Source organism: Leucopleurus acutus, assembly GCF_964270905.1.
Source record: "Leucopleurus acutus genome assembly, chromosome: 19".
Lineage (NCBI taxonomy): Eukaryota > Metazoa > Chordata > Mammalia > Artiodactyla > Delphinidae > Leucopleurus > Leucopleurus acutus.
Genome location: NC_139161.1, coordinates 49,338,203 through 49,365,194, shown reverse-complemented (window position 1 = coordinate 49,365,194; position 26,992 = coordinate 49,338,203). Strand labels below are relative to the sequence as shown.

Below are 26,992 nucleotides of genomic sequence, written 5' to 3'. Positions count from 1 at the left end.
TCTCTTTCTGACTTACTTCACTCTGTATGCCAGTCTCTAGATCCATCCATGTCTCTACAGATGACCCAATTTCGTTCCTTCTTATGGCTGAGTAATATTCCATTGTATATATGTACCACATCTTTTTTTTTAAATAAATTTTTTTATTTTATTTTATTTATTTATTTTTGGCTGCGTTGGGTCTTCATTGCTGAGCACTGGCTTTCTCAGGTTGCGGCGAGCGGGGGCCCCTCTTTGTTGTGGTGCGCGGGTTTCTCATTGCTTCTCTTGTTGGCTTCTCTTGTTGTGGAGCACAGACTCTAGGCACGTGGGCTTCAGAAGTTGTGGCGCACAGGCTTAGTTGCTCCGCAGCATGTAGGATCTTCCCGGACCAGGGCTCGAACCTGTGTCCCCTGCATTGGCAGGCAGATTCTTAATCACTGCACCACCAGGGAAGTCCCCACATCTTTATCCATTCGTCTGTCAGTGGGTATTTAGGTTTCTTTCATGACCTGGCTATTGTAAATTGTGCTGCAGTGAACATTGGGGTGCATGTGTCTTTTTTTTTAATTAATTTATTTATTTTTGGCTGCATTGGGTCTTCGTTGTTGGTTCTTCATTGCTGCACACAGGCTTTCTCAAGTTGCGGCGAGTGGGGGCTCCTCTTCGTTGTGGTGCGTGGGCTTCTCATTGCAGTGGCTTCTCTTGTTGCAGAGCTCGGGCTTTAGGCACGCGGGCTTCAGTTGTAGTTGTGGCACTCAGGCTCAGTAGTTGTGGCTCTTGGGCTCTAGAGCACAGGCTCAGTAGTTGTGGCGTACGGGCTTAGTTGGTCCGCGGCATGTGGGATCTTCCCGGACCAGGGCTTGAACCCATGTCCCCTGCATTGGCAGGTGGATTCTCAACCACTACACCACCAGGGAAGTCCCGCATGTGTCTTTTTGAATTATGGTTTTCTCAGGGTATATGCCCAGTAGTGGGATTGCTGGGTCATATGGTAATTCTATTTTTAGTTTTTTAGGGAACCTCCATACTGTTCTCCATAGTGGCTTTATCAATTTACATTCCCACAAACACTGCAAGAGGGTTCCCTTTTCTCCACACCCTCTCCATCATTTGTTGTTTGTAGATTTTCTGATGATGCCCATTCTAACTGGTGTGAGGTGATACCTCATTGTAGTTTTGATTTCCATTTCTCTAATAATTAGTGATGTTGAGCAGCTTTTCATATGCTTCTTGGCCATCTGTATGTCTTCTTTGGAGAAATGTCTATTTAGGTCTTCTGCCCATTTTTGGATTGGGTTGTTTGTTTTTTTTAATATTGAGCTGCTTGAGCTGTTTATATATTTTGGAGATAAATCCTTTGTCCATTGATTCGTTTGCAAATATTTTCTCCCATTCTGAGGGTTGTCTTTTTGTCTTGTTTGTAGTTTCCTTTGCTTTGCAAAAGTTTTTAAGTTTCATTAGGTCCCATTTGTTTATTTTTATTTTTATTTCCATTACTCTAGGAAGTGGATCAAAAAAGATCTTGCTGTGATTTATGTCAAAGAGTGTTCTTCCTGTGTTTTCCTCTAAGAGTTTTATAGTGTCCGGTCTTACATTTAGGTCTCTAATCCATTTTGTATGGTGTTAGGGAGTGTTCTAATTTCATTCTTTTACATGTAGCTGTCCAGTTTTCCCAGCGCCACTTATTGAAAAGGCTGTCTTTTGTCCATTGTATATTCTTGCCTCCTTTATCAAAGAAAAGGTGACCATAGGTGTGTGGGTTTATCTCTGGGCTTTCTATCCTGTTCCATTGATCTATATTTCTGTGTTTGTGCCAGTACCATATTGTCTTGATTAGTGTAGCTTTGTGGTATAGTCTGAAGTTAGGGAGTCTGATTCCTGCAGCTCTGGTTTTTTCCCTCAAGACTGCTTTGGCTATTCAGGGTCTTTTGTGTCTCCATACGAATTTTAAGATTTTTTGTTCTAGTTCTGTAAAAAATGCCACTGGTAATTTGCTGGGATTGCACTGAATCTGTAGATTGCTTTGGGTAGTATAGTCATTTTCACAATATTGATTCTTCCAATCCAAGAACATGGTATATCTCTCCATCTGTTTGTGTTATCTTTGATTTCTTTCATCAGTGTCTTATAGTTTTCTGAGTACAGGTCTTTTACCTCCTTAGGTAGGTTTATTCCTAGGTATTTTATTCCTTTTGTTGCAGTGGTGAATGGGATTGTTTCCTTAATTTCTCTTTCTGATCTTTCGTTGTTAGTGTGTAGGAATGCAAGAGATTTCTGTGCATTAATTTTGTATCCTGCAACTTTACCAAACTCATTGATTAGCTCTAGTAGTTTTCTGGTGGCATCTTTAGGATTTTCTATGTATGGTATCATGTCATCTGGAAACAGTGACCGTTTTACTTCTTCTTTTCCAATTTGTATTCCTTTTATTTCTTTTTCTTCTCTGATTGCTCTGGCTAGGACTTCCAAAACTGTGTTGAATAGTAGTGGCGAGAGTGGACATCCTTGTCTTGTTTCTGATCTTAGAGGAAATGCTTTCAGTTTTTCACCATTGAGAATGATGTTTGCTGTGGGTTTGTCATATATGGCCTTTATTATGTTGAGGTAGGTTCCCTCTGTGCCCACTTTCTGGAGAGTTTTTATCATAAATGGGTATTGAATTTTGTCAAAAGCTTTTTCTGCATCTATTGAGATGATCATATGGTTTTTATTCTTCAATTTGTTAATATGGTGTATCACACTGATTGATTTGCATATACTGAAGAATCCTTGCATCCCTGGGGTAAATCCCACTTGATCATGGTGTATGATCCTTTTAATGTGTTGTTGGATTCTGTTTGCTAGTATTTTGTCGAGGATTTTTGCATCTATATTCATCAGTGATATTGGTCTGTAATTTTCTTTTTTTGTAGTATCTTTGTCTGGTTTTGGTATCAGGGTGATGATGGCCTCAGAATGAGTTTGGGAGTGTTCCTTCCTCTGCAATTTTTTGGAAGAGTTTGAGAAGGATGGGTGTTAGCTCTTCTCCAAATGTTTGATAGAATTCACCTGTGAAGCCATCTAGTCCTGGACTTTTGTTTGTTGGCAGATTTTTTTTTTTTTTTGCGGTATGCGAGCCTCTCACTGCTGTGGCCTCTCCCGTTGCGGAACACAGGCTCCGGACGCGCAGGCTTAGCGGCCATGGCTCATGGGCCTAGCTGCTCTGCGGTATGTGGGATCTTCCCGGACCGGGGCACGAAGCCGTGTCCCCTGCATCTGCAGGCGGACTCTCAACCACTGCGCCACCAGGGAAGCCCTAGTTTGTTGGAAGATTTTTAATCACAGTTTCAATTCATTACTTGTGATTGGTCTGTTCATATTTTCTATTTCTTCCTGGTTCAGTCTTGGAAGGTTATACCTTTCTAAGAGTTTGTTCATTTAAGGAAGGACCATTTTTATTCATTTATTTACTGTCTCAGCACAGTCCCAGCTCATAGCCAGTGCCCAGTAGGTATTTTCCCCATGGAGCCCTCAGTTTGATTTGACAGATTGAATATGGTACAGTCCTCATTCTCCAACCTCATATTTTATGTTCAATCTGTAACCTTTTAATAAGATTTTTCTTCTCTTTTCTTTTTTTTTTTTGCCACACCACACGGTTTGTGGGATTTTAGTTTCCTGACCAGGGATTGAACCTGGGCCCTCAGCAGTGAGAACGCAGAGTCCTAACCACTAGACCACCAGGGAATCCCCAAGAAGTTATTTCTTGACATTGGAGGAAACAGTTAAATACAGTTTTAGTGAAAACTTAAAAAGGTTCTTAGTCACTATTGGGTTTAGAGGAAATTTGGAGAAGAATACCATCTTGGCATTATCATGTCATAGTATTGATCAATTAATTTAGAATGGCTCTGAGCCCAAGAACTATGCAAATAGAATTATACAGATGTAATTCTGTACCCTGTCAAGACACAGTGTGAGAGACATGTGAATGTACCGTAACACGGAAGCAGGCTACAAGCGTTGCTTATCCTCAGCTCAGAGCCTGTAGAGGCTCCCCACTGCTTGAGGGATCAAGCACAGATTCCTCTGAATGAGTCGGAGCCCACAGGCCAGCCTGTCTCCCTGTCTGACCTTATCTACCTCTGTCCCCTGTGGGACACCTGCCTTGTCCTGTGTGTGGACCTTGCTTCTATGAGTTCTTCAAGATTCCCTGCCTTGGCACCATCACTTGGTCAGGACCAAGCCTTTCCTGTGGCATGATTCAGATGGCTTCTATATAATCGTATTTTCAGTCCTACCCGTGAGGCTCTTGTTTCCTGTTCAGTACAGGTCTTCTGGCACTTAGAGTACACTGTGTAGCCTTGCTCTGCCATGGGGCTCTGAGGCACTGCCTGCACTTCTCCAGCACACAGGAAGCCTTCAGTAAGCGTTGGCCATTGATAGTGATGAGGCAGTGCAGAAGAGGAAGATCCTGGGGGAATTGGAGATTATTCTGGCTCTTTGTACTTTGCTTTGGGGGGAGTGATGGTATTGGCTTTCTTTTGGAGAACTTCACAATCCACAAGAGCTATGGAGGAAAGGTCACAGATCTGTTTTGCCTTTCCCTGATTTCCAGAATACCACTACATTATGGACTCTCTTGCTTTAGAAACTTCATTGGCTTCCCATTGCCTTCAGAATCAAATGTTAGTCTAACATTTAGGTCTTTATACCCTTCCACTCTTACCTCCCAGTGCTATTTAGCCAGCCGGGTCCATTTACTGTTGCCCATATACGAGGGGAATTTTCTCCTTTGCTCCCTTTCTCTCGCTTCAGCCCTTTGCTCCCTGCTAAGCCCTTTCCACTTTCAAGGACCACATAGAAGCATTTAACAGTAGCATGGAAGTTTGGGAAAGGCTTCACCAAACCAGAGGTTGAGAAGCTGAAAGAATTTGCCAGGCAAAGAAAGAAACGGATATTCCATTTGAAAGGCACAGCATGTGGAAATATATTGAGGTGAGAGAAAGCAAAACTTGGGGAATGATGTTTCTTTGGGACCTGGTCTAGAGTCTGAGTTGGCTGGGACCTTTGTAGCCATTGCAGGCAGCCTGTCCCCCACCTGCCCCAGGATCACTTCTGTAACATCTTGGACAGTTAGCCTGTTAAAGGTATTAGCGAGTTTCTGATTTATTTACTTATTTATCTTTTACATTTTTAAAAATAAATTTATTTATTTTATTTATTTTTGACCGCTTTGGGTCTTTGTTGCTGTGCGCGGGCTTTCTCTAGTTGCGGCGAGTGGGGGCCATTCTTCGTTGTGCTGCACGGGCTTCTCATTGTGGTGGCTTCTCTTGTGGAGCCTGGGCTCTAGGCACACGGGCCTCAGCAGTTGTGGTATGTCGGCTCAGTAGTTGTGGCTCACGGGCTCTAGAGCTCAGGCTCAGTAGTTGTGGCGCACGGGCTTAGTTGCGGCATGTGGGATACTTTCTGGACCAGGGCTCGAACCCGTGTCCCCTGCATTGGCAGGCTCTTAACTACTGCGCCACCAGGGAAGTTCCGAGTTTGCCGATTTGTAAGTCTGCCTGTTCCACTGTTCTTTTTTAGACTGAGCGTGAGAATTGGGCCCTGGACTCAGCCTGCTTGTGGGCAAATCCTAGTTCCACCATCCTCAAGCTGTGTGACCTTGATTGACTTACATGACCACTCTGGGTCTCAGTTGCCTCAGCTATAAAATGAGCATAATAATAGTATCTACCTTATATAGTCAGTGTGAGGATTAAATGAATTCATGTAAAGCCCTTAGAACAGTGTCTGGCACATGCTTAATGCTCAGTAAATGTTGCTGTTAGTGGTGTTCTTCTCTATTCTTCTCTATTGTTCTGTCTCTGCTCTAGGATTGTTTACTCCATCTTCTGTGACAGCCCTTCAGTACTTCACTAGACATGGAATGTGAAACAGCCTTACAGATGAGTTAACTAAGGCCTTAAATGGATGTGACCCTTTCAGCCAACAGGTGGCAGAACTAGGACCAGACCTAGATCTTTTGACTTCTGATGGAGTGTGCTTCTCCAAGTTGAACCAGTGTGCAGCCTTTATATGTGAGCCTGGCGCGTTGCATTCTGCTTGTCTGAGCCCACAGTTCTGGTCTGCGATGATTTTGGCTCATTCTCTATGTGTACTGTGGTCTTGATCCCAGTAGTGGTTAAGAAGGTTAGGCAGGAATGGTCTGAGCCCGGCCCCATGCTGCCCTCGGGCCAAGGCGAAGGGATGGAAATCCGTAGTCAGCCAGCCCACTTTTCTGTCTCTTGTCTGTGAGTTGTATCAATTATGGCCTCTAATTAGAATGTATTAATAGCTCTTTGCAGTTTACTAGGCATGGACTTGTTCATGAAACCTTTGGACCCCCACAACAAGCTATGAAGGAAGGTTGGGTGGGAAGAGGAGTTGAGACTTAGAGAGGCCAAGAGTCTTGTCCCAGGTCTCACAGAAAGTAAGAGGTCCATGTGACACTGATCTCTTACCCACATTTCCCCTTAGTCTGACTGTGTTATACTCTTTATCTCCCACATGCTCCCTAGCATAATGCCTGCACTTGGGAGCTGCCTGCACAGTTGTCATGTGGACGGCAGAGCATGTAGCGGGTGTAACAGGAAGAGACCTTGAGCAGGAGAGGAGGAGGAATACAGCAGATCAGTCCAGGTTGCTGTCTATGTGGAGACTCCATGGAAATTGGGGGTCTTGCTCTGTACGCAGAGAGGTGAAGGTAGACTTGCTTTACTTTGCACCATGAGGTTAGACCCAGTGTATCGAGTTGGGTCTGGGGCCCCATGTTCCAGGGCAGTGAGTTTCAGACTGTCCCTTCAGTGGGTTGGAAACCTATTTAGTCAGTGTTAACCTGCAAGTTAAAAAAAAGAGTAGAATGGAATAGAAAAGGTCAGGGTACATTATATCTGATATGAAAAAGTACATTGTTTCACCAAACTTTTATACCAATTACATGTATACTGGCTCATGATATAAAATGTATTTCAGTGGATCAGCCAATAAAAGTTGAGAGGCACTGCTCTGAGGTTTATTGTCAAATTGGAGGGATCTTGGAGGGGGCAGCCAGGATGGGAATGAGACCAAAAGCCATACCACATAGAGAACTGGCTGAAGGATGGAGGGTTTGAAGAAACTCAGAGGACCTGATCAGTGTTTCCAGTGATCTGCAGGCTGTGTTGGGGTAGAAGGAACAGATGTGTTCTGAAGGGCCCCACGGGGTGGTAACATCAGGGATGGAGATTTCCATTTCTTATATAGAGAAGAGCATTGTTGCTGTCAACTGGCCAGAAGACATGAGCTTCCCATCACCAATGTATGTCACAGAGACACTGGAGAAGGGGTTCAGCAGTATAAAGGAACATATTTTAAGAGATTTGTAGGTCCATTCCAATATGGGAGCCTTTATAGATCTGGGAGGCTCGGCCCCCTCCACCCTTAGTCTTCTCCAGCAGCCTCATGGTACCCTTGCTGCGAGATCTGAGCTCTGTAGCCTGGTTGGCCAGGTTCTCTCTCTTCTGACCTCTGTGTGTCTCTTCACCCCTGCCCCCGCCTCCTTTCCACACTGCAGGTAGGTTATAGTTCTCACGATCTGTGGTGCACTCTGTGTCTGTTCTCACACTCTGTCCCCTCTACCCAGGATGGCCTCCCTGTCTTCATATCCTTGCAAATTCCTAGTTATTCATTAAGGCTCAATTCAAGGGTCATTTTTCTGAGGGCCATTTCCCCCAAACGCCCCTACCCCTCCTGGGCTTCTGGCTTCTGGAGTGCTTCTGTTAGCTCATGGCATAGTGGTCGACAGTGTGGGGTCCCAGATCAAACCAGGATTGGAATCCAGCTCCATCATTTACCAGTACTAACCATGTGACCTTGAACAAAATGCTTAACTTCTCTTTCCCTCTCTAGTAAAGCGATAGTACCGACCTTAGGGTTGTGGAAAATATGAGTTGATCCAGGTGAGGTACTTAGAACTCTGTTTGGTGCCTAGTAAATGCTTACTTAATAGTAAGTATCAGCTATTATAGTTATTTATGCTGTTACTTCTTTATTATAATTATCACACCTATCACATTGCTGCTCTCGGTTTACATATCTGTCTTCTTCTAGGCTGTAAGGATTTTGGAGAGCAAGGACTATGCCCTGAATCCCAATATGCACATACCCAAGCATGGGTCAAGTATATATGGCTGCCTGTCGGATGGTGTTGAATAACTGCTAAGTAAATTGGCTTCTGTGAAACAAACTAGATGTTAAGTGTTAGATTTTACAACTTGTGCATTTCTTTAAGGATGATTCCTTTTTTAAATTTTTTAATTAATTAATTTATTTTTGGCCGTGTTGGGTCTTCGTTGCTGGCTGCAGGCTATCTCTAGTTGCATTGAGTGGGGGCTATTCTTTGTTGCGGTGCGCGGGCTTCTCATTGTGGTGGTTTCTCTTGTTGCTGAGCACGGCTCTAGGCACCAGCTTCAGTAGTTGTGGCTCGTGGGCTCTAGAGCACAGGCTCAGTAGTTGTGGTGCACGGGCTTAGTTGCTCCACGGCATGTGGGATCTTCCTGGACCAGGGCTCAAACCTGTGTCCACTGCATTGTCAGGAGGATTCTTAACCACTGCACCACCAGGGAAGCCCCTCTTTAAGGACAATTTCTGACTGTTAGGAAATCACTTATTTGTTTGGTGAAGCTGTTAGCAACGCTCTTCTGATATTTTTTCTCACCCGAGCTGTCTTTATTTTGTTTGTTTGAAATTTCTCTTTATCATATCCATTAACTATTGACAGATCAACAGAGTCTGTTAAAAATAGCAGAATGTCACCGTTTGTATAGCCTTGCTTATATAGGATTTTTATCAGCCATAAACGGTAGGAGTTGTGTGGGAATTTGGGAACAAACAGCACTTGAGATGCAGGTGGTACTCGAAGTGCAGAAGTTCTGGTAGGAGTAGGACTTGAGTACTATTTGAAATTTAGAGAGTGAGTCTCAGTTTTAAGGTTGATACTGAGTTAACATGGGCACAAGGTGCTGAGAGCAAATTTTACAGATGCAGGAAAGAGATAGATAAGAGAGGCGTTTTGAGCACTTGGTCTCCGGACTGCAAGGAACCCCAGGTGTTATCTGGTCAAAGGAAGGAGAATGGAGTCGTGGTGAAGAACATGAGCTCTGGGGGCTTTGTTGTCGAATACTAGCTGTGTGACCTTGGGCAAGTTCTCCGACCTCTCTGTACAACTATAAAATGGGGAGGTTAAATAGTAAGGTCTTTTGCTGTTATAAGGAATAAATGATATGTACACTGCTTAAAATTTAGCCAGTGTTCAATATTAATTCAGAGCTTCCCAAACCATCTGTCAGTCCCAATTTAATGGGTTACAGCTGTACTAATCCCCTCAGACGCTGAGTCATACAAATACTATTTTCTCACTATGCTGTAATGTGAAGGAGTTGGGAGGTAGCTGTTATCGGTACTGCGTATTCACACCCTGGGACTTCAGGGCAGACAGAGGTGTGCTTCTGCTCTACCTCCCTCCATATCCATTGGCTCTACTTTTTATATTGGGGTGTGCTTAAAATTTCTTAATATTTATAATTTCCTCTTTATTATTATAAAAGCAACATATGTAGATTGCTATATTACCACTATTAACATCTTGATGTTTATTCTTTCAGATATATCTATGTATCTATGTATCTATCTCTATATATTTGGTACCAAAGTAGGAAGTGCATATTTGCTTTTTGTTCAAACTAACAGGAGATCATTCTCTAATATTCTTCTGTAGCCTAGTGTTTTCAGTTAGTGGTCTTCACTGTTCCATTAATTTCTGTTTAATTAATACCCAGGCCCCCCCAAAATGTATCCAGCTGTCCCACAAATCTCCCTTTATGGCTGATATATCCAGTGTACATACAGTTTTATTTAGAGAGGTACTATTCATCCATCTGCTTCCCAGCTTCCAAAATTTTGTTGCTATTGTAACATCTCCTGTTCTCTTTGTCCTTATGGTTAAAAAAAAATCCCTTTATAATATTGTCTTAGTGGGATTTCATGAGGGAGCAGAGGTAAATGCATTTGTTTAGTATGACTTCTTTGAACACTCCTGTTGGCTGGTTGTCTAGCTGTTGCCCTGAAGCCTTGAGGGATGAGGTGGGCATTCCTTCTAGAGCTTCCTAATCCATCTTTATACCCCACTAACAGCAGACATATCCATCTTTTTTTATTTTGAGGAAGCATAAGTATTTTACTAATTTTATAAAATATTGATCTCATTTTATTTATTTATTTATTGAATTTTATTTGTTTTTATACAGCAGGTTATTTATTTATTTAATTGGAGTACAGTTGCTTTAAAATGTTGTGTTAGTTTCTGCTGCACAGTGAAGTGAATCAGCCATATGCACAGTGAAGTGAATCAGCCATATGCACAGTGAAGGGGATATGCACATCCCCTGCCTCTTGCACCTCCGTTCCCCGCCCTGCCTCCATCCCACCCAACTAGGCCATCACATAGCACCGAGCTGAGCTCCCTGTTATACAACAGGTTCCCACTAGCTATCTGTTTTACACATGGTAGTGTATTTATGTCAAACCTAATCTCCCAATTCATCCCACCCTCCCCTTCCCCACCATGTCCAAACGTCCGTTCTCTACATCTGCATCTCTGCTCCTGCCCTGCAAGTAGGTTCATCTGTACCATTTTTCTAGATTCCACACATATGCGTTAATATACGATATTTGTTTTTCTTTCTGACTTCACTCTGTATGACAGACTCTAGGTCCATCCGCATCTCTACGAATGACCCAATTTCATTTCTTTTTATGGCTGAGTAATATTCCATTATATATGTACCACATCTTCTTTATCCATTCATCCAGACACGTCCATCTTTATGATGAGCTTTTCCCTCTAGCTTCTATCTAATGACCTTAACTGCTCCTTCCTGTTACAACCCATCAGGTATTTGAAGAGGAGTCTATTACTCCCAGTCATCTTTCCTCCTCACTGAAGATTCCATGGTCCTTCAGCTCTTCTCACAGGGCAATTTCTAGTCTTCTCTTCATCAGGATCTCTTTCCTCTGATCTCTTCTATTTCATTTACTTTGGGTGTGTGACTTCCCAGCTAAGCTTAGCTTTCCTGATTGGGTCTAATCAGAAAAGAACAGGATGGTATCTTCCCTCCTTCTGAGCATTATGCCTTCATTAGTGTAGCCTTTGATAACTTTTTGGATTAATGTAGCCTGTTAACTCTTTGGATAATCCCCCAAAAGAAGTAGAGGCAAAAAGAATGCTATAATCTCTCTCTTTTTTTTAACAAATTTATTTATTTGTATTTTTGGCTGCACTGGGTCTTCATTGCTGTGCACGGGCTACCTCTAGTTGCGGAGAGCGGGGGCCACTCTTTGCCACGGTGCGTGGGCTTCTCACTGTGGTTGCTTCTCTTGGTGCAGAGCACAGGCTCTAGGCACGTGGGCTTCAGTAGTTGTGGCACGCAGGCTTTGGTAGCTGTGGCTCACGGGCTCTAGAGCGCAGCCTCAGTAGTTGTGGTGCACGGGCTTAGTTGCTTCACAGCATGTGGGATCTTCCTGGACCAGGACTCAAACCCGTGTCCCCTGCATTGGCAGGTGGATTCTTAACCACTGCGCCACCAGGGAAGCCCCAATCTTTTTTGTTTTAATTGGAGTATAATTGTTTTACAATGTTGGGTTAGTTTCTGCTGTAGAACAAAGTGAATCAGCTATATGTATACACATATCCCCTCCCTCGCGAGCCTCCCTCCCACCCGCCTCCCCAAGAATGCTGTAATCTTTCTCCCACATTCTACCTCTAAACTCTGTCCCCCATCCTGCATTTATGTCCATGGTTTTTGGACCCAAACGCAGGAATTTGCATGTGTTCCTATTAAACACTGCATTGTTCAGAGGTCTGTGATGGAAATAGGGGTATTTGTGTCAGTCATGAATCGTCAGTGGGACATTTCCATTTTTCTTGGAGGGGGGAAGTAAGGAAAGAGGGCAGGAGTTTTAAGAAAGAGAGAGGATTACTTAGAAAGGAGGTAGAAGACTCCTAAAGTATTTCATGGTGAGGGATGTTTGTGAGTGAGTGTATCTGCAGGAAGAAAGAAGCCCCTGATGAAGGAGGGCATGAGATCTGGGGAGAGGGGCAGCTGCTGGGTGAGGAAAGTCTTTAGGATGTGAGAGAGGGTCAGGGACACAAGAGGAGGTAACAGTGCAGATTAGAAAGGAGAAGAGGACCACTTTGCACTGCTTCTGTGCTTTCACTATACTGGGCTCTGTGCCAATGTTACTTAATCCAGGCAGCAGTCTGTGAGTTTGGTAATATTTGCTCCATTTTTCAGATCAAGAAGCTGAGGCTTACGGAGGCAAAGAAATGTGTGTAAAGTCACATGGACAGTTAGTGACAGAGCAGGATTCAAGCCAAATCCCATGCTGTACCCGGTTCCCCAGATGACCCACATGAACAGGGAGCAAATTAGATTATGGTTAAAGGTTAGTGAAAACAGGGCTATGAAGTAGATAAACCAAGTTAGCTCTCGTGTCCAAAGAGTGTTTAAAAGAAAAAGCCCAGATAAACCAGAGGTGCTACCCTAAGCCAATGCTTTGTTTTTGGCACTTTGTAACCAGTTGAACATTTTTGCAGTGGTTGCTTTCTTCTGAAATTATTTGGGGGAAGGGGGCTTACTCTCTTGAAAGATGAGATGATGAAATTGTGCATACATGTAGCAGTACTTATACGCACATTCGGCAGAGCATAGTGAGTTACTATCCTGAATGTTTTTGTTCTTTGAATGATGTATAGGAACTCTTCCCACAACAACAGTAACAACCAAAATCACTGGTCTTGGGAAGTGTCAAAAAAATTATTCAGGATTTGGAACAGACCTGATTTTCTTGCATCTCTTCTTTTAGGCCTTTGCCCAGTTTGACGCCGAGGGTGATGGTACCGTTGATGCTGAGAACATGTTGGAGGCTCTCAAGAATTCCAGTGGAGCTAATCTTCAAGGGGAGCTGAGCCATATCATCAGACAGCTGCAAGCCTGTTCTCTTGTTCCAGGTAAGGCTGTCATCTGAGTGCTGAATGCTGAGGAACGCTCTCTTAAAGCCCAAATGAACTTTGCTATAATGTGGGTTGTAATTAGGCGAACTTGTGGGCACCATGAAATAAATGTGCTTCTCTGATAGTCGTCATTAAGCTCGTGGTCTGAATTAGTGTTCACTATAATCATTTCTCTTGCTTCCCAGTACAGTGTTGGTTGAGCAGTTCTACCATGTTTTTATGAACCTTTGTCATGAGACTGCCTTCCTTAGTGAATCTCTTTATTTCAGTCTCTCAAGAAGGCTTCCTTGGCCCCAACTGTATGTTGTCTTAGCATCCTGCATTTGTTTTTTGCAAGATATTACCGTTGTAATTAATTAATTATTACTCACTTATTTGTATATGTCTGTCTTCACTCTTATCCTGTGAGCTCCACGAGGGCAGGGAGCCTTCTCTCTTATTTCTGTTGTGTCCTCACATTTAGTACAATTTTTGGCACATGGTAGGCACCCAGTGTTTTTTTTAGAAAGCTATCACTCAGAAATTTAAGTAAGAATAAAAATAGCTTAAAATTAAGCAATACTTCTACATTATACCTATGAAAAAATTTTGTCTATGTTTTTGATGGTTTCTTTGGGGGACTCAGAAACAGAATCAAAATAAAATTACCTTTTTTTTTTTTTCTAGTGAGAAAACAATTGAGTTTGAAAGGGAAAAAAAAAAAAAACTTGGCATATCATCTTTTTGGTTCAGTTTATCTTATCCAAGAGCTTTTCCTGCTCTGTGTACTTAGAGTCATAATACTTAGTATAGAGCCTGAGCTCCAGCAGCAAGGAGGCAGATAGACTTGTTGGATACATAAATGTAACTGATTGTCCTTGACCTCTCTGACTTCCTGCTGAGGATCTATTGAGCTAGGGAAGGATGGTTTCTGTATCTCAATGAAGAATGCCTATTTCCACTCTTCCTCAAATTGTCTTTAATTGCGTAACTTTTATATTATAGGTAACCTGTACATGTTAACTTTTCTCCTATTCTCATGGCAGTTAAAATTATGCTTTGAATTATGCATAACTAACTTACATCTTGGCATTTACGTATTACTCCCACCTCTGTGTTACCAGCATGTGGATAGCATCAGGAGTTTATTTGAACACTTCAAAGAGATGTTTTGGGAGGAGAGAGATGTTTTGAGAGGAGTGGAGAACAGGGGATCCACCAATAGTTAGTGCACCATTGCTCTGGGTGACCTTGAGGAGAGGGGGAGATTAGGTTAGAAAAGTTGGGGGTCCAGATCCCAAGGTTCTTACCTTATTAGCAGGGTTGTGTGTTAGGACTTTCTTTCTTTCTTTCTTTTGTTTAATTACAACACTGAAGGTAGCGCTACTTTATTTTTTTTAATTATTTATTTATTATTTATTTATTTTATTTATTTATTTTGGCTGCGCCGGGTTTTAGTTGCGGCATGCGGACTCTTCGTTGTGGCATGCATGCAGGATCTAGTTCCCCAACCAGGGATGGAACCCAGGCCCCCTGCATTAGGAGCTCAGAGTCTTACCCACTGGATCACCAGGGAAATCCCAATGAGTTAGGACTTTCTACTCAAAATTTTTATCAACAGCCAACTTAAAAGAGTTGTTTTTCACAGTCCTAGGCTGAACCTTGGTGAGCTGACCTCACCTCTTCGGTGGGATCCTAGTCCCCTGGTCCCTCTGCCTAACCCGGACTGACACTTATTCCTTTTGTTTCTCATTGTATGGGTGCTGAATGTTTAAAAGAGACAGTCCCTTTACCGGGACTGTTTCAGCATATGACAAAAGTTTTCCCATTACAAGCATCACACGGATTCTGAGATCAGTGCAGCATCAGCAACGTCATCATGTGAGGTTTGGGTATTACTGTGGGCCTCTGCTTAGGAAAGAACTGTAAGAGGAGAGGCAAGGGATGGCATCAACTTCTGTGGCTTGGGAAATCAAACCAGTGTCTCTGGGTTTTGTGTAGGGGGCAGAATCAAATGGGCTGCTTCAAGGGCACAGTTTCTCTGCAATCTTATGTTTATCTTTAAAAATCAATGCAAAAAAAAAAAAAATCAATGCAGGGCTTCCCTGGTGGCGCAGTGGTTGAGAGTCCGCCTGCCGATGCAGGGGACACAGGTTCGTGCCCCGGTCCGGGAAGATCCCGCATGCCGCGGAGCGGCTGGGCCCATGAGCCATGGCCACTGAGCCTGCGCGTCCAGAGCCTGTGCTCCGCAATGGGAGAGGCCACAACAGTGAGAGGCCCGCATACCGCAAAAAGAAAAAAAAATCAAAGCAAAGTTTCCTTCTGCTCTCATATAATGTTTCTGTTTCACACTTAAAAGTAGTTTCTCCTGCAGACTTCTGGAGTCCTGCTCTAGGTGCTGCTTACATGGGTGTGTTCAGTTTGTGACAGTTTATCAAATGATACAATTATAATATACTTTTGTTTTAATTAGAAAGCAAAACGAAAAGAAAAACAAATCCTCCCCAAATCTACAAGCATATCTGAGCTCCAGGAAAAGCTGCCATGTTTATTCTCTCTTCACTTAACCGCCTGGGTTATGTGCACCTCAGTTCAAAGCATATTATTGTAGGTTATGAGGAACCATGAAAGGATTTTAAACAGGGTAGACATGGCCTGTTTTGTGTTTTTGTAAGATTACTCAAGTTAATGTCAGACAAAATGCAGCCAGGGGAGCCGCTTAGGATATCTGGGGAGGTGTATGAGTGGGCGGTGTTGAGGCCAGAGCCTGGGCAGTGGCCAGAGGGATGGACAGATGGGGGAGACTCCAGAGGAGCCACACTGGAGAGAAAAAACTGGAATGGTGGAAGGAGCACTCGGAGGCAGTGCGAGGAGCTACTTCCGGTCCTACCCCTTTTTTGTTGTCTTGGTCTGTCACCTGAGCCTCGTTTTCCTCAGTTGTAAGAGGAGGATACCAGTACCTTCGGTGCCTTCTCTCCCCCACCCTCCACCCCCCCACCTTATTGTGGGGACCAAAAGAGGTGCTGTGTGTGGAAGGACCTTAAAAGCTATAAGATGCCATCGGGAATTGTGGTCAGGGCAGTGGTTATATTTTCATTATTGTGGTTTTTTGTAGCTTAGTATAAAAGCAGTTATGCCTTTACTCTCTAATGTGATAAACTTTATTCCTAGCCCACATTCTATATGCAAAACTTCTTTAAAAATTTCAAGTTAGTATTTAGGTTTATAAATTAAACTTATAAAAATTTGAAGCTTGGAATGAAACAGATAATCACTATTCTGAGTCTTCTAAACTTTCTGTTAAACTACAATGAAGTTAATTTTTAAATTGAGATTACCACTGATTCACTTCTTAAAAGGCTTTTTAGATTTTTCAGTGATGAAAGCTGAAACTATCAGTGAGGATTCTTGCCGGCTGCTTTTATTTTTTTATTTTTATTTTTTTTAAATTTTTTATTTATTTATTTTTTAACATCTTTATTGGGGTATAATTGCTTTACAATGGTGTGTTAGTTTCTGCTTTATAGCAAAGTGAATCAGTCATACATAAACATATGTTCCCATATGTCTTCCCTGTTGCGTCTCCCTCCCTCCCACCCTCCCTATCCCACCCCTCCAGGCTGTCACAAAGCACCGAGTCAATATCCCTGTGCCATGCGGCTGCTTCCCACTAGCTATCTACCTTACTACGTTTGTTAGTGTGTATATGCCCATGACTCTCTCTCGCCCTGTCACAGCTCACCCTTCCCCCTCCCCATAACCTCAAGTCCGTTCTCTAGGAGGTCTGCGTCTTTATTCCTGCTTTACCCCTAGGTTCTTCATGACATTTTTTTTCTTAAATTCCATATATATGTGTTAGCATACGGTATTTGTCTTTTTCTTTCTGACTTACTTCACTCTGTATGACAGACTCTAGGTCTATCCACCTCATTACAAATAGCTCAATTTCATTTCTTTTTATGGCTGAGTAATATTCCATTGTATATATGTGCCACATCTTCTTTATCCATTCATCCGATGATGGGCACTTAGGTTGTTTCCATCTCCGGGCTATTGTAAATAGAGCTGCAATGAACATTTTGGTACATGACTCTTTTTGAATTTTGGTTTTCTCAGGGTATATGCCCAGTAGTGGGATTGCTGGGTCATATGGTAGTTCTATTTGTAGTTTTTTAAGGAACCTCCATACTGTTCTCCATAGTGGCTGAACCAATTCACATTCCCACCAGCAGTGCAAGAGGGTTCCCTTTTCTCCACACCCTCTCCAGCATTTATTGTTTCTAGATTTTTTGATGATGGCCATTCTGACTGGTGTGAGATGATATCTCATTGTAGTTTTGATTTGCATTTCTCTAATGATTAATGATGTTGAGCATTCTTTCATGTGTTTGTTGGCAGTCTGTATATCTTCTTTGGAGAAATGTCTATTTAGGTCTTCTGCCCATTTTTGGATTGGGTTGTTTGTTTTCTTGTTATTGAGCTGCATGAGCTGCTTGTAAATTTTGGAGGTTAATCCTTTGTCGGTTGCTTCATTTGCAAATATTTTCTCCCATTCTGAGGGTTGTCTTTTCAGCTAATTCAGAGAGGCCGCCAGGCAGGGGATGTGGAAACTACTGTGGTGGGTTCCCAAAAACACCAAAGATGGATTTTGTCTGTTTAGGTTTCATAGACATATTTTCAGAGTCCAAGGAGGGCCTGGATGTTCACTCGTCAATGATCCTGCGCTTCCTGCATCGCAACCGGCTCTCTAGCACTGTCATCCCCTACCCGATGTTGGACCACTGCAATAACATGAGCACCATGAGGGCTTCTGTTCTGAAGGACTCTCTGGATCAACTGGTACAAAAAGAAAAGGGTACGTGTGCAGGGGTGGGGGGTGTTCTTGAGAAGGCGTGATCATCGTTTCTTCCAAGTGTGGTATTTATTGATAGGACGAGCCAACACTTCTCCCTGCTTTTATTTCTGAAAATGTAATAGTGACCAGTTTGTAGCACAAGAATGAAGACCTGCTCTGCCTTTCCCCTCCCCCTCTCCTTCCCCTCCCCCTCCCTCTCACCCTCTTCATAACCGGAAGTCTCCGCTCAGATGTGACTTCAGGAAGGCCCTTTCTCATTACTCTTACCTAACGAATGCCCCCACCCCTGCCACTCCCCACCTTTTGGTTACTATCCCCTTTGCAGGTTTGATAGTCTAAATGGCACTTATCATCATCTGAGGTTGTAGCATTAGTATTTACTTGCGTTTCTGTCTGTCTGTTCGCTTCATTATCCTTGGCACCTGGAACTATGCCTGCTGCGTAGTAGGTACTCTGTGAATAGTTGTTAAGTAAATGAGGGAAGCCACTACAGACTCACTTAGTGACCACAACAAAAGTTGATACTGTGAATTAGCAGGTCCGTGGAACATAATAAGAGTCCAGAAATAGACCCAAATACATGTGGGAATATAGTACCAGATATAGTTAGCATTACACGTCAGGTTGGAAAGGTGAATTAGCAAACAAGTTGGGTTAGGGAACCGGTTAGCCATTTGCAGAAAAAAATAAAACAAGATTCTTAACCCACTGTATTCACGAAAATAAATTGCAGATGGATTAAAAAGTTCAACCGAAAAGAAAGCTATAAGAGCTAAAAACCCTGACATGGGAAAACCTTTCTGAGCAGGACATGAAACTCAAAAACTACAAAAGAAAAGATTAATAAGTTAGACTGTATGCAAATTTAAATTTCTGTACAGCAAAAAATATAAGCAGAGTCAAAAGACAAATGACATTTTAGGGAACAAAAGTATATTTTGTAACATTGTGACAGACTCAGTTTTTTTTTACTAACTCTGACCTTGGGCAATTACTTAATTACCTTAGTTTCCTCATCTCTAAAATGAATTAATACATAAAAATGTGTAGAAAAGTGCCTGGTTCACAGTAAACAGTCAGTAAATATTACTATATAGGTGTATATATACATTACATAATGTACATAAAATATATAAATTGATAAGAAGACTTGTGACCCAGTAACAAAAATAGATGAGGGCAGGACCAGGCCATACTCAGAAACACAAGTGGCTTACAAACAAGTGGCTTAAAAAAATCTCACTCATAATTAAAGAAATGTAAATTCAAACTATAAGTCATCATATTCATCTCTTGGGTGGTTTTGCAGATATATCAGTGGATTTGTGTTGTACTACAGTCAGCTCATGGAGCAGTCCTTCTGCTTTACACGTGTTCTCCAATTTGGAAGGAGATTTTAAGGAGCATTTATTTTTCTAGGGCCAAAGTGCCAAGCATATTTCTGCTAGATATTTTAAATGATCTTTTTAAAGATTCTTTGTGAAAGAGATGTTATGATAAAATCTGGTTTTTCTTGCAGAGAGCCCTGGAGATCTAACTAGAAGTCCAGAAATGGACAAACTCAAGTCAGTAGCAAAGTGCTACACTTATATAGAAACATCCTCCAACCCTGCAGACATTGACAAGATGACAAATGGAGAAACGTCATCATACTGGCAGTCAGATGGCAGTGCCCGCTCACACTGGATTCGGTGGGTGCTGTAATACCAATTCTTGAGTGAAAGTCCAAGAAAATTACCCACTTTCTTTCTCTTATCCCAACAATGTGTTAAAAAATTATTTTTTAAAATTTTAGAATATTTTCTACTTAACTGGCTAGTGTTTTTCTTCTTGTGACTATCTGGAAAGATGCTTTAAGAATCAAGTTAGGACTTCCCTGATGGCGCAGTGGTTAAGAATCCACCTGCCAATGCAGGGGACACGGGTTCGAGCCCTGGTCCGGGAAGATCCCACATGCCACGGAGCAACTAGGCCTGTGTGCCACAACTACTGAGCCTGCGCTCTAGAGCCCGCGAGCCACAACTACTGAGCCCACGTGCCACAACTACTGAAGCCTGTGCACCTAGAGCTCATGCTGCATAACAAGAGAAGCCACTGCAATGAGAAGCCTGCGCACCACAACAAAGAGTAGCCCCCGCTCGCTGCAACTAGAAGCCACTGCAACCAGAAAGCCCGGGCGCAGCAATGAAGACCCAATGCAGCCAAAAATAAATAAATAAAAAAAAATAAATCTATGAAAAAAATTATTAAAAAAGAAAAGAATCAAGTTAAAGGAATCATGTAAAATTTTCTAACCTGGTTCATATATTCATAAATATGGAAAATTACTTGGTATTTTAAGGGAGAAAATTAGCATTTGACTAATATTTTATGATATGGATTTCAGATCTTTTTCACTAGGTTTTCAGGAAGATTAATATCACAAGGGACAAGTACTTTTCTTATATCTGATGTGATTTCACTTCTCAAGATTTTTTCTGCACATTTAAACAATTTGTGTACAACTAAGTTGGCCAGTTTATTAGAGAAAGAGGGAACGGGGGTGGTCAGGAATCCTGGAGTGGAATTTATTTTCCCCCACCCCCACACAGCACGTTGGGGGATCATTCCCTGACCAGGGCTCGAGCCTGTACCCCCTGCAGTGGAAGCACAGAGTCCTAACCACTGAACCACCAGGGAACTCCCCCACTGGAGTGGAATAGATGACAGTAAACTATGATGAAGCTGCTATCTAAAATTTCACCTGTCCCTTCAGAAAATGGGCTGATTTCAGCTGGTGGAAATAGAAATAATTACCTTGTTTTCTCATAGAGGATAAATATGCTCTTTAGCCATCTATACATGAGGGAATATACCCAGTTCTTTGCATGCAGTTTAGAAATTTGCTTCTTGCCAGGTAAAGGGATTTTGTTAGACTGTTCATATTGTACTTTCCTGCTTGTGTTAGTAGCTTAAATAGAAATAGAAGATTGATCTTGAACTGAAAGGAATTTTAGAAACTTGGGAAGGTCATATTTGAAACTAATAGCCAGCATTTCAAGTTAGTTGCTTTTAGGGGAATCAGTCTTGGTGTATATCACACGTAAGATCTTAAGAGATGGGACTTGTGGGCCCTGCCAGTTCTCAACCTGTATAAACACTTGTAGTTTCTGCTCTCCGTGTTTTCCAGTTTAAAAATGAAGCCAGATGTTGTGCTTAGGCACCTGTCCATTGCAGTGGCTGCCACTGACCAGAGCTACATGCCGCAGCAGGTGACTGTAGCTGTGGGGAGGAGTGCCAGCGATCTTCAGGAAGTCCGCGACGTGCACATTCCCAGCAATGTCACTGGCTATGTGACACTGCTGGAAAATGCCAACATCAGTCAGCTCTGTGAGTCAACCAAGATACGTCTTGCCCTTCTAACTAAGGGGATTGGGAGGGGAGGAAGAAGTCATGTTTTTTGGCGGGAAGACCTCTGAAGTAGAAAAGCTGTTTGCTTTTCTCTGGAGATTTGATTTGCTTCTCATCATATACATGAAAGTGGTCATTATTTCGCCTATTCAGTGTTTTTAAAAGTTATAGATAAGCAGTAAAGCCTATTTTAATTAAAAATATTTTATTTTTGTTTTCTTATTAGAAAATTAGAAATATTTAGATAAAAATTATTCAAAATCCCACTACCCAGGGATTGTCGCTGTGAATCCGTTGGTATGGATCCTTCCAGACCTTTTCTTATATTTTTGTGTATGTGTGTATGTCTGTGTGTATAAATACACACACACACGCACATATATATATATACACATTTTAAAAAATAAAACAGGTTTGCATATATATATTTACATATATCTATACATGTCTTTTTACAAAAAATAGTGATATTTTGTACACGCCCTTTTGTAACTTTTTAATGTGTTGTCTTATCATATATTCATGCACACCTTTATTTAGTGTTGTAAGAATATGCCTTAATTTTAACAAGCCTTTTATTCTTGGACATTTAGGTTGTTTCCATTTTTATACTATTATAACCTTGCTTCACACATAGCATTTTGGAAATAATCACAATTCTGTGATTTCTTTCCAGGCTTATTTCATTCAGGGAGCCGGAATGCTTCATGTTTTGTCTCATTTCTTCTAATGCTTTCCTGGGCCAAAAGAAGTATTCTTACTTTGCTCAAAGGAACTGAGGCCTGGGGAGGTAGAGTCTTTGTGTCTCACCCCTGGGCAAAGACGTAGTTAAGCTTGTGGAGTAGAAGCTTCTTGTCTTATACTGTGGTGGTCTTTTCTCTAAATTGTGTCCTTTTAAACTTCTCACCTCCTTTCCAACCCAAATAAGAAATTATGACAGCTCTTAAAAGTGAGTCATGCCTATGCCATTTATCTGGACTTGATAATTAAAAAGAAATTCTCACAACTGCTATGAGCCAGCTGCTGTTTCATAACAACATCCAAATTTCGGAACTCTAGGAAAAGTTTTTAGACATTTTCTTACCGTGTATTTAATCAGGATTTTAAAAATGCACTTTGTGTTAATTATCAGAACTCATAAATGCCTATGAAGCTTTGTGATATATAGATTTAAGCCACCCTTAGTTTTACACATGATTCTTTTGACTCCTTAGATTGGTCAATGCTTTTTTTTTTTTTGCGGTACGCGGGCCTCTCACTGATGTGGCCTCTCCCGTTGCGGAGCACAGGCTCAGCGACCATGGCTCACAGGCCCAGCCGCTCTGCGGCATGTGGGATCTTCCCAGACCAGGGCACGAACCTGTGTCCCCTGCATCGGCAGGCGGACTCTCAACCACTGCGCCACCAGGGAAGCCTGGTCAATGCTTTTTTGACAAATTTATTATATATACTAGCTCCATTGCACACATCATTTATTTCTGGCATCAAAGTATATCTTCAGAATTTTCTTTTCGAAATGTGAATTACTATCTTGCTTTTAGTTGGAAGCCTAGAATTTGCTGAACTGAAGAAGTTAATCCAATACTGAATTTGTTGTTTGCGCTTGACAGATGTCCAGATTAACATAAAGCGTTGTCTTAGTGATGGATGTGACACTAGAATTCATGGTCTGAGGGCTGTTGGCTTTCAGAGAGTCAAGAAGTCTGGGGTCTCAGTCTCAGATGCTTCTGCAATATGGTATTGGTCTCTGCTGACATCTCTGGTGACGGCTTCCATGGAGACAAATCCCGCCTTTGTCCAAACAGTGCTACGCAACACTCAGTAAGTCGCTCTGCTTTCCAGGCTTGTCACGGGGTGCTCATTCTCTAACCCTTTAGGGCGAGTCACTGAGCAGCCTTTGATCATCGAGACTCAGTCAGCAGCTGGGCCCCAGGTGCCCTGTTGTTTCCTGTTGTTTGTGCCTTCAGCTCCTATCTTGTGAGGGGGTCCCACATGCCATTCCTCTTCCTTATCCACTGGGGAACAGTTGTTCACATTACATAGCAATTTATATGGGATAAAACACCTTCAGATGCTATATATTATTTACCTACTTATGTCGTAAAATGTATCTGTAAAAATTATCCCTGTTTTATAGACAAGGATACGGTGACCTTCCCTGAGGTGTATGACCAGGCAGTGATGGATCAGTTTGAATCCAGGTCTTTGGACCTAGGCCCTAGGTTGAAAGCTCTTTTCAGTAAAGAGTCAAATCTTTTCAAGGACACCAAATTAATTTATTTTTAAATGTAGAGTACCTTTGAAAATTTTCTTCTAAAAACTGTTAGGGCAAAAAGCCTCAGTTGTAATATATAAGGCAAAGCAACTAGCTTCAGTAGCAATGAAGTATTAGTGTTATATGTAAGTTTAATAACTGATAATAGGCACTCTTAGTGCAGGCTATCAAAATATCAGATAAAAGAGATAGCTAATATTTTGTTCTGTAGATGTTCTTTGAGATTTGTTATTGCTATTAAATAAAACTCTTCAGCAAATAATACTGCTGGCAGTGCTAGATCTGAAGGGTAATATTTGGCCAGACTCCTTTCTTCCTGCCTGTTTTAAAATTTAAAAAATAAAAAAAAGTTCAAACTTAGAGAAATATTGCAAATTCGATGCAAAAAGAAAAAGTAGCTTCTTCCTGAGCCAGTTGAGAGTAATTTGCTAACCTGATGCCCCATGGTTCCTGAATATTTTATTCAGTATGTGTTTCCTGCAAATGAGAACATGCTGCTACAACCATCAAAATCAGGAAATTAGCATTGATATACATTGCTACCATCTAATTCTCAAATCCCGTTCAAGTTTTGCTAGTTGTCTCAGTAATGTCCTTTATAGCAAAAGGATCCAGTCCAGAATCATACTTAGTATTTCATTATCATGTCTCTAGTTTCCTTCAATAAGGAGCAATTCCTCTGTCTTTACTTGACTTTTAAGACTTTGAAACTTTTGAAAATTATAGGTCAGTTATTTTGAAGAGCATCCTTCAGTTTTGGTTTATCTGAAGTTTCATCATGATTAAGATTAGATTTTGTATCTTTGGCAGGAATGTCATAGAAGTGATGATGGGTTCTCATTGCATCCCATCAGCGACACACAGCTTCAGATTGTCCTATTACTAGTTTGGTGATATTAACTTCAACCCTTTGATGAAAGTGGTGTCTGCCAGACTTTTCCAGTGTAAAAGAATTCTTTTCCCTTTGTAATTAATAAATATTTTGTGAGGAGGTGCTTTGAGACTATGTAAATATCCCATTCCTCATCAAACTTTATATTGGTATGACTTAAGATTCGTGTTTTATTCCCTGAGTTATAATCCATCACAGTTTTGACGGTCAGATTGGCCCAGATTTGGCCGATGGGAACCCCTTCAGCCTGGTTCATATGTCCTTTTGATATGTCCTCATCTTCTTGGAACACTTCCTTACAACAAGATATTCCAGGCTTATCTTGAATGTTCCCTGCCATAGTCCTAGAATCAGCTGTTTTGCTCAGGAGTCATGGTCACTCTTAGTGGAGAGTTGTGTTTAGAAACAAACTAAACTCATTGCTGTTGGAGTGTTGCTTCTTTCAGTGTACACAGCTGGGAAATACATGTTTGTGTGTAAGTAATAGACACATATGTGTATCCACAGACACATTGACACCTATATTTATTTCTATATCTGTAACACTGAAAACTCTGAGTTTATACTTCTAATAAACTCTGATAACTTCTAATTCTAATCCAGCACTGCTGTTCATTCTAGTTTTCTCCCTTTCTCTATTTGTAACTCCCTTCTGTGATTGTGAGAAACCTGGCTCCCATCATCCCTAAAATATTTACTTATTTAAACAATCCCGCTCTATATAAGCAGTCTCCCACCTCCCTGGCCCTTGCCTGGACACCCTCCTCACCCTCTTGGTGCTTGCATTCCATGCCAGGCTGTCCCTTTGCTCAGTACCCCACTCTAATACCTCGCTCTGGGCCACCATGCACCCCACCCATGCACCCACCCAAGGACACATGAGTGCCTACCTTGCACAGCCCTACTTTATGGACTGAATTTTCAGGAAGGGGAAGAGGAAAAGTTTTCTGCCTTATTTTTGTGAAGCTATGCCACGTTGTTGAAGAACGGATATATCCCTAAACAGTTGTAACAGTTAATCGGCAATGGTATCTTCACTCCTAACTTTTAAATATCAGTGATCTTAAAACTATTCTAAAATTTAAAAATTATTTTAAAAAAATCAATGAGGAAAAATAAGTAAGAAAAAAATATTATGAAACAAAAGTGGAAATAAATTCTGTAAATACTTGCATGCCACTTAGGTGCATTAGACCTTGTTGATCGACTGTATGTTAGTGTAGCTGCCCTACTGATGCAGCTCATATAGAGGGGACAAGAAACAAGAGCAGAGTGGAAGCTGACACAGTGTTATTAGCCTTGCTGTTTTGTCTCTGTTGTGAAATGTAGAAATAAAATAGTTTCAGGGATTCCCACTACTATTATAAAATGACTATCAAGTGTAGAATTTTGAGTGACTTTTTCTGTACCTTCATGTTGTTCATGGTACACTCATTGCCTAGCACAGTTGCTGGCAGAAGTAGGGCTCAGTAATATTTTGTTGCATAAATTTATTAGATGACTGCTGGTCCAGAGGAGGTAAAGCTATTGTAAAAGGAGATGAGAAAAGAGAAACATTAAAGCAGACTCTGAGGTAGAAAGGCCAAGAAACACAGGCAGGAATAGAGAAGGTGACGGGTGCTGATATGTTTAGGATAAAATAAACATATCATGATGCATCTTTAGATACAAGAGATCTGAAGATGAATTTTTTTTGTGTGTCACAAACAGCTCTGCCCCTGGGGTCAAGTTTTTAAGAACTCAGGGTTTTTCTGTAGACATATGTCTTTTGCTTATACTACTTAAAATGAACACTTGCTTCCAGAGGGTTGAATGAACTTTTATAGAGGGAAATGGAACTCTTAAAGAAAAAAGAAAAGAAAAGGAAGATACCTCATTAAACTGTTTAGCACCAGGACCCCTGCAGGAAAAAGGCTGATCTGTGTTACGTACCAGGTTCTCTGTAGGAACACTGTCTGTTTCTTGGTAAGGGATTAATCCAAACAAGCTTCCAACAATTTTTTTTTGTCTAAAATTGTATTATTAAGTTTATTGTTTGCCAGGGATTGTTCTGATTGCACATTTTACACTCCTAGGAAGGCACTGCAGCACATGCCTCCACTTTCCCTCTCACCAGGATCTACAGATTTCTCAACTTTCCTGTCTCCCAACGTTCTGGAAGAAGTGGACAGCTTCCTCATAAGGATAACTAGGTAAAGTTAAGGTTGATAAGGGCTGGTGGGGGATAGAGGGCATATGTGCTTGATAAGTCCTTTTTGTTTTTTTTTAATTTTAAAATCTTTTAAAGATTTTTTGTTTTTTAAAGAATCATTTGTAGTGACTGAAGAGAAAGTGAAATAACGGTGTACCCGTGTAAACTCCATGATCTAGCAGTACACCTGCCCTCAGGAATTGGGGGTGGGTGCGGAGTAATCCTCAGATTCAGCTAGAGCAGGGGTCTCAAAGTCCAGAATGCAAAGCCTTTCAGTTCCCTCACATCCCCAGCCCAGCACCTGCTGTCTCCGTGAACAGGTCTAACAAGCCTGATTGTCCATAGACCTGGGAAAGGAC

The 26,992-nt window shown here is 41.6% G+C and overlaps 1 protein-coding gene across 2 annotated transcripts in view; it reads left to right on the top strand.

The window, feature by feature from the left end:
* ZZEF1 (zinc finger ZZ-type and EF-hand domain containing 1) overlaps positions 1-26,992 on the top strand; it is a 114,666-nt gene that overhangs the window by 3,988 nt on the left and 83,686 nt on the right. For both annotated transcript variants that reach the window (XM_082860183.1, XM_082860182.1), the window contains exons 2-7: positions 12,904-13,048; positions 17,691-17,885; positions 19,405-19,576; positions 21,055-21,254; positions 22,886-23,096; positions 26,518-26,634. In XM_082860183.1, coding sequence (XP_082716309.1) covers positions 12,904-13,048; positions 17,691-17,885; positions 19,405-19,576; positions 21,055-21,254; positions 22,886-23,096; positions 26,518-26,634 — 1,040 coding nt within the window. The remainder of the gene's footprint in view (positions 1-12,903; positions 13,049-17,690; positions 17,886-19,404; positions 19,577-21,054; positions 21,255-22,885; positions 23,097-26,517; positions 26,635-26,992) is intronic.